Genomic DNA, 8,371 nt, shown 5'->3' with positions numbered 1-8,371 from the left:
AGGGGATAGATTTGGCCCTTCTGGCTCTGAATTCTAGAATAAGGAGAGTGGAGGAGGGATGGAGTGGTGCTTGTGGGGAGAGCAGGACACACAGAGAGGCTTTCCTGGCAGTTCCCAAGCCTCGGTTTTGTCATCTCTCCAGTGGGTGTAATAGATCGACTCAATGGGACTGTCGTGAAAATAAATGGGAGCCCACATTTAGGTAGCATTGCATCTGGCACAGTGTAGCTGCCCCCAAAATGCTACCAGTCGCCACTTGTCACACTGGATTGTCGTGCGATGGCTGGTACTGTTAATTACCCCAGCAATCAATGGAAAGTAAGGGGCAGAAGGAGCTCCCTGCCCCCAGCCAGCACTGCCTGCCGCCCGGGCCACACCTTACCAGTTGTTTCCCCCACTCCCCAGGGCCAGCCGACGTGGACGAGTGCTCGGAGGGCACGGATGACTGCCACATTGATGCCATCTGCCAGAACACGCCCAAGTCCTACAAATGCCTCTGCAAGCCGGGCTACAAAGGGGAAGGCAGGCAGTGTGAAGGTGAGCCCAGCCCAGCCCTCTTGGCCAGACCCTGTGACTGCCACGGCCGCCGTATGTGGCCAGTGCCCGCCCCGTGGCATGCCGGCAGCACAGGCCTTACTCGGCCTTGGGAGGGAGGCCAGGGGCCTCTTGGGAACCTGAGCTGATTCCCGGAGGAAGGAATTTGGAGTCATGGGGTACTTAACTCACCCTGGAATTGAAACTTTTGTTTTGTTTTAAATGGGATGAAGTGTTGAATGATTTGTTCGTCTTTCTGTCCCTGACTGGATATGCGTGGGGTAAAGGCCTGGGGTAACCCTTCCCCCAGGTCCCTAACTTCGAAACTACCCAAAACACCCCGTGTGGCCTGTAGCCTCCCCAAAGGACCTTCTTAGAAGCCAGCCACAGCATTCGTAGGCTGGCTCAGGTACGAGAGCTTAGGCAAAGACATAGATTTGTGCTGTGTACATCTGTCTGTCCAGCCTTTCTTCCCTGCTCCTGGAGTTTGGGTTTGACTGTCTGGCGCTGGAAACCGCCTCCCTGGCAAGCTGGAAGTCAGAGAGAGAAGAGCAGCGTCGGCTGTCTCTGGAGCCAGGACTCTTCAAACTGGATGGAACTCATGGGAGCATCTGTCAGGGAGGGGCCGTGCGGCCATTCTGTGTGGTTCTGGGGAAGCCCATCATCAGGGATCTGGAAGCCGCCCTCTCCATGACCCATGTGCACACCTGGCTGAGAATCCTTGATCCAAATCCTCCCTGTCTGTCCCCACTTTACAGAGGAGGAAAGCTGAGGCCCCGAGAGAAGCAAGCCCCCCAGGTCCCACAGGGCATGGCTAGTACTAAACCCCAGGTCTCTGGATTCCTACTCCACAGCTCCCTAGCATCTCGTTTGCTTCTCCCCAAGCCCTGCCAGCTTACTCTTGCAAGGCGTGAGACTCGTATTAGGAAAGTGACCCGTGAGAGTAAGACGGGTGCCCGTCCCTTCTGTGTAAGGCTTTGCAGGAGCTGGAGCTTTGTAGGGCTACAGCTCTGCCTCCCTGGGACGCTGACCTTATTCATCCATCTCCCTTGTCGGGCATCTACTTAAGGCTGAGTGCTGGGCAAACGACAATGGCCTGGATCGTGCCCAGTTTGGCCACATCTCTGGCCTTGTTTGGGGCCCAGAAGTCTGAGTGGGGAGCTGGCGCCTACCCACAGATCTCTGGAAGGAGGCCAGGCTGGAGACAGACAGAGCATCATGAGCAAGAATCCTGGTGGCACGGGCTGGCTTCCCTGTTGGCAGGGCCTGGAGGTTCCAAGTGGCACGTGTGAGGCTCTGCGTGACCGTTTTCTGACCCTCTGCTCCCTGCTCCAGGCCCAGTGCTCTGGCAAGGGAGGGCCGAGGGCAACCCCCTACCTCTGCTTGCTTAAACCACTGACCCAACCTGTTCCTCCTGCAGCCCAGCTCCTTAGGTTCCCCTCCTGCTGTCCCCGGACCTGGAGGCCCACACTTTGTTTCCTGCCTGTTTCCCTGAAGTCCTTCGGAGTCCAGCTTTAGCTGTCCACTCTGCGTGAGCCCAGGCTGAGAGTTAGACTCGCTGGCTCAGTGCGAGGATGAGAGAGGAGGAGGCTTGTACATGTGCTTCTGGAACTGCCAGGGGCTTCTGTGTCTTGCTAGTCTGTCTCCAGCCTCTGCCCCTCACCTCCTGAAACCCTGAATAGGGCTATCCCTTGGGTCCTGGCCACACACGCACACACTGGGCCGTTCCATGTTTCTTTCTTTTTTTTTTTTTTTAAAGATTTTATTTATTTATTTGATAGAGAGAGAGACAGCCAGCAAGAGAGGGAACACAAGCAGGGGGAGTGGGAGAGGAAGAAGCAGGCTCCCAGAGGAAGGGCCTGATGTGGGGCTCGATTCCATAATGCCGGGATCACGCCCAGAGCTGAAGGCAGAGCCACCAGGTGCCCCCGCTCCATGTTTCTGAGCCCCAGCTCAGGTCTTCCCCCTACTGAGAGCTCCTTTTCCACCCTTTGTGTCCTGGCCAGTTCCTAATCAGCCTTTAGATTTGCCTCCTTTGGGAAGCCTTCCTTGATACCTCCGCTCTACACAAGTACACACACACACACACACACACACACACACACACACAAAGGCACATTAAGTGCTTTTCTCCATCATAGCACTTCTATTTTTTTTAAAAAAGATTTATTTAAAGATTCTTTGGGAGAAGCAGAGGGAGAGAGAATTTCAAGCAGACTCCATGCTGAGTGCAGAGCCCCTCCGGGGTGGGCGGGGCACCTTGATCTCATGACCCTGAGATCATGACCTGAGCCGAAACCAAGAGTTAGACCCTTAACTGACGGCGCCACCCAGGTGCCCCTGCCCCTATCAGGGCACTTCCGCCTTTGGATTATGATTATGTGTCTTGTTCTCCCGCTGAACGGTGAGCTCATTTGCTGAGGGGTGGCCATGGGCTCAGCACTGGGGCCCACCACATGGAAGCTATTCAACTTGGGCTCACAGCGAGCCCCAGATTGCCTTTCAGGCTTGTCCCCATCTTCCCAGCTCTGGGGGCAGAGCCTGACATGAGCATGGGTGTGCAGAAAATGTTTAGTCTGAGTTGGCTCTCTTTTACCCAGACTGGAGTTCCCAGGAGATGAGGAGCCACATAGATAGAAGCTGCCTGCAGAGGGGCTGTGCGGGCGGCAGGGAAGTGTGGCGAGCCGGGTGAGTGTGAGGACTCGCCTTTGTCATGCTGTCCTCTCCACCCTGTCTAATGGGAGAGGAAAGCAAGAACGGGCCTGACCTCTAGACAGGGGTCTGGGTTGCAGCCCACCTCTGATGTGAAAGTCTAGGTGGTCATTTGCCCTCCTGAGCCTCGGTTTCTCCTTTGGTTATATGGGCCCAAGATACCCCCTCCATAAGGCGTCCCAAAGATGGAATGAAATGCCGTGCGGTGAACGGCAGCCCTGCCCATCACAGTGCCGGGCTCCTGATAGGCACTCGGGATACAGTACACGCTCAATGCACAGGTGATGGTGCCATTACTGTCATTGTCACCATCTCTGTCATCTGTGCTCACCACCTCTAACCGCGGCTCCAGGCTGTGAGAGGTAGTGTGAACAGACTTGTTTAATGACATCTTCAACTGTGAAGACCTTTGAAAGTGGTTCAGTGCTGACTGCCTCGGAGGTGATAATGACAGCACAACCTTGCCCTTCCCCTCAAGGAGCTCTGGATCTGGGTCGGGCTGCATGAGCTGAAATTATATATCTGTAGAAATTCTTAATCAACAGGGTCATATGGGTGGTAAGTCGGTACCTGTGGAGTTTCTGTGTTAACAGTATAGAGACTGGGGCGCCTGGGTGGCTCAGTCAGTGAAGCAGCTAACTTTGGCTCAGGTCATGATCCCAGGCCCTGGGATCAAGCCCCACATCGGGCTCCCTGCTCAGCGGGAAGCTCTCTTCTCCCTTTGCCCCTCCCCCTTCTCGTGTTCTCTCTCTCTCTTTCTCTGAAATAAATTATAAGATAAAATCTTTAAAAAAAAACCAGTATGGAGACTAGCAGTCAAGAACTGAGAGGACGCCATTTGGCCACTCACTCCCTAAACCCTCTGTGAGTGAGTGCCAGCCAGGCTTCTGGGGACCTGAGTGGACACTGTCTCACTTGCACTGAGGTTTTCTCACCCCTTAGGACAGGCATCAGTCAGAATTCATGGAGCCTGCTGGAGTGTTCCCCTGTGGGCCATCAGATCCCCCACCAGCTTCCCCAGGAGGACCATGCTGAGATTTCTGGAGGTTTTGAAATCTGGAGGGGCTGGCCAATCACGTGTAGTGGTGGCCTGAGGGAGCTTGGAGATCAACCAGATGTTCATTCACTTCCTTGGCTTACAGATGGGAAAATGGAGGCCTGAGGGGTCCTGCCTGAGTTGGGACCAGAGCCCAGGTTTGGTAGGCTCATTTCTCATACTGCATTCTGTAAGCGGTTATTGCTACCTGTGGCTCTCTGCTCTGAGAAGAGGGCTAGACAGTCAATATGCAGTTGGGCACAGTGGTTAAAGCATGGATTTTGGAGCCAGATGTCATGGATTCAAATCCTATCTGTGTAGCCTGGGCAAGTTACTCAACTTCTTTTGTTTGTCTATATAGTAGAGATAACAATAATACCTACATCACAGAGGTAGTGTGAAAATTAAGTGAGGTAACGTGCATAAAGCATTTGAACATAGCCTGGTATTTAGGACACACTATGTGAGCTTTACCATCTGCTCCTGTGATGATGGTGGTGATGATGATGGTTGTGATGGTGGTGATGATGGTGGTGATGATGATGATGGTGATGGTGGTGATGATGAGGTGGTGGTGGTGGTGATAATGATGGTAATGGTGGTGGTGATGGTGGTGATGATGGTGGTAGTGATGATGATGATGGTGGTGATGATGATGGTGGTGATGATGATGATGGTGGTGGTGATGGTGGTGGTGATGATGGCGATGATGGTGATGATGGCGGTGATGGTGGTGATGGTGGTGATGTTGGTGATGGTGGTGGTGATGGTGGTGATGGTGGTGGTGATGATGGTGGTGGTGGTGATGATGGTGATGATGGTGGTGATGGTGGTGGTGATGGTGGCGATGATGGTGGTGATGGTGGTGGTGGTGGTGATGGTGGTGGTGATGGTGGTGGTGGTGATGGTGATGGTGATGATGGTGGTGATGGTGGTGGTGATGGTGGCGATGATGGTGGTGATGGTGGTGGTGATGATGATGATGGTGATGATGGTGATGGTGATGTTGAGAATGAGGATGAGGATGTTGGTGACCGCGTTGGTGATGACGATGGTAATGATGATGATGATGGTGGTGATGATGATGGTGGCAATGATGACAATACTGATCACAATATTCATCATCATCATCACCACCATCATGTTGATGATGTTGATGCTTGTGATAACGTTGATGATCATAATGTTCAAAAGGGGTGAACCTTTATCTTTTTCCAACAGTTGCCAGGATCTGAAATGGCTGGGAAATGGGGTGTTCTGGCTCATGGACTATTCAGATAAACCATATGCATATGTCCATATCCCCATAGAGATATACAGACACTATGCCATTCACAGATGACCATTCACGAAGAATGCGCGATAAAAATTACAAGTGACAGAAGGCTCTCCTTTGTTCCCTGAAACCTACTACAGGGCTGGCAAAGAGGCCACCACATTCTGCCAGAGCAGACGCCAGTAATAGATCACAGCCCCCTCCGGACAGCAATTTCCATGTTAGATGAAACCCATTTCCCTCCCTGGGCCCTTTCATTGCAGGTGCTGAGCTGGTATGGGGCTGTGCAGAGGCTGGGGTTGGAGTCTGGGGGGTGAGCACCCCATCCTGCAGATCTGATAGACCGCTGTTTCCAGTGATAAGCACAGAGGACGGAGTCTCAGCAAAGTGTGCTCAGAGAACGTGGCTTCCACGATCTCACCAGTTCTTCACGGGAAGTGGACCCAGGTTATGGGAAGCCCTGCATGGGGCCAAATGAGCCTCTCATACCCTTAACAGCTTCACCCTGAAGCTACTGCTGGTTATGAAAACCCCTTTGGCAAACCCAGCAAGATAGGCAGCCTGTCCCCCTCCCCTCGTCGAAGGACAGTTTCTGACCACTGTTTCAGGGCCATCTTGCCACGTGGTCGGTGCACGTGTGATGGTGACCATGCTTCCACACGCTCAGCCACATTGCAGCCACATGGAGAGCGACCTTGGAGCCCCGTGTGGTCATCTTAATGCTGGCAGGGGACTTGCTGTCATCAGGCTGGGGCGCCTCCGATAGTTCCAAAAGGCTCTAGGCAAGGCTGAGGATAAATCCGTGTCTTCTTGGTGATTGGCATCTTGAAAGATCTGAAGTAACTCCAGGTACGCTCATGGATATGCATGGTTGGAAGGGACTTGAAGGGGCCTCCAGGGGAGCCCCCATGTTTTACAGGTGACCAGCTCTCTCTGTCGCCCTCCCCAGACCCATACACACCTCCGCTTTGATCCATGTCACGCTGCATTTATGTTTCCCTGTGTCTCCTCCTGGAATGTGGGCTCTGCAAGGGCAGTGTCTGTGACCTGTTCTGCTCCGTTCCCTGGAAGCCAGTGCTGGGCCTGGCCCAGAACTTGGAAGGCATCTGTTGAGTGAAAGGGTGGATGGATGTGTTCCAGCAGTCACTTCCTCCAGGAAGCCTTCCCTACTGCCCATGTCACCTGTGAGCATCCCTCCTTCAGAGCGCCTGTGACATTGGGTTGCAATGACCCATGTGACTTCATTTAGGGCTGAGTCCACAACTAGTGTCGGTAGACAGTGAGTGACCATTATAAATTCTAGGGATACCAGGAAAGGCCTCCCAGAGACTCCAAATTCTGGGGGGTTTATAGGTGAGGAAGCTGAGGCCTAACAAGGAAAGAGGCTAGTCTGAGGGCATCCGGTGTAAGCCAGTGGCAGAATAAGGTTGGGGCACTTGGACCCAGGGAGGTGAGTCTCTAGCCAGGTCACCCAGCTGAGAAGCCGCAGGGCCCTGGATCCAACCCCAGGCAGCCATGGGGTCCCAGCCATGGGCCAGGCCCCCAGCAGCCTGTCTGAACAAAGTGGGAAGAGTTCCTTAGCTATGGAGTCATAGAGGAGGCTGTGGAGACCCTTTCCTTTATTCATATCCCCCCCCCCTTGCTGCCACCAGTTCATCTGAGCCAGGCCCTGTGAATGCGAGGGGCTCGAAGCAGACTGCCCGTCCATGTAGCAGGGAGAAGACATCCCTCAGGTCGAGCCCGGCACTCAGCTAATCTCTTTGAGCTGCTGTCATTCTCAACCCTTCCCTCCCTGACCACACCACAGCATCACTCATTTTTTGGTTCCTCACACTTGCCAGCTCCTTCCTACCCCAGGGCCTTTGCACATTCTGTTTCCCCTGCCTCTTTTCATTTAGCTAAGCCTATGCAACCCCCGCCCCCAAGCTCACCAGACCCCTGTGCTGGCCTCCTGGTCTGAATTAGTTGGGCCTGTTTATGCTCCTTCTGCTGAGGGGGCAGGCCAGGGGCAAGGAGGGGGCATTTCATCCCTTTTAAATGCTTCAACTCATTTAACCTTAATTGCTTTGTTTTCATAGACATTTGCTAAGGAAAAGGACCAAATTATAGCTTGAATTGGGTCTTACTAATCTTAATTAAAAGCTCTCGTTTATAATCAGGACCAGGCCCCAAACGAGGAGCAAACCGCCCTCAAATGGCTTGTTTAAATAAGTAAGACCCTCTTCATAATCACTGTTTAGTCTGAACCAGCAGTGCATCACCCCTTCTATGTGTACTTAATTTTTTAGACTTATTTATTCAAGTCGTTTATTCCACTTGCAAGTTCCAACTCGGGCCTTTTCCAGAATGCTATAATTAAAACTCTTGGGGGAAATAACTTTTTGTTTTGGCCACAGAATATCAAATATATTATTATTTTCCCCTTTTTTGTGTGCAAAGGAAAAAAAATGACAACCTATGGGCATCAGAGATCACAAAATTAGCATGTATGTAATGAATGTAAATAGCCACTTCCTGGATTTTATATCCCCAGTGCCTACTTGTCAGTCACTGAAATCAGGTAGATTACAGGGCATGCTGTTAGGCATTTTCACAAAACTCCTAAGAACACACCCAACGATCCGTTTAGTTTAACATCAGAAATTTAAAAAAAAAAAAAATCTTGAACCCAATTGGCCTTCTTATGGAGTAATGTGTACGACCTTATTAAATCATTTTCCTCATCATTATTGCACACTTTATTGAAACTCCAGATAAAATTCTGCTTTTGGGGAGGCCAGGAAAGGCAGTAGGAGGTGGGCTGGGGGTGGGGG

The 8,371-nt window shown here is 52.1% G+C and overlaps 1 protein-coding gene across 1 annotated transcript in view; it reads left to right on the top strand.

The window, feature by feature from the left end:
• The first annotated feature begins 279 nt into the window (after positions 1 to 279).
• Positions 280 to 8,371, top strand: part of SCUBE1 (signal peptide, CUB domain and EGF like domain containing 1) — a 137,364-nt gene continuing 129,272 nt past the window's right edge. Inside the window, exons 1-2 of the mRNA XM_011230029.3 lie at positions 280 to 286; positions 406 to 537. Coding sequence (XP_011228331.1) covers positions 280 to 286; positions 406 to 537 — 139 coding nt within the window. The remainder of the gene's footprint in view (positions 287 to 405; positions 538 to 8,371) is intronic.

This window comes from Ailuropoda melanoleuca, chromosome 15 (genome assembly GCF_002007445.2).
Source record: "Ailuropoda melanoleuca isolate Jingjing chromosome 15, ASM200744v2, whole genome shotgun sequence".
Taxonomy (NCBI): domain Eukaryota; kingdom Metazoa; phylum Chordata; class Mammalia; order Carnivora; family Ursidae; genus Ailuropoda; species Ailuropoda melanoleuca.
This window is presented reverse-complemented; position numbering and strand designations above follow the sequence as displayed.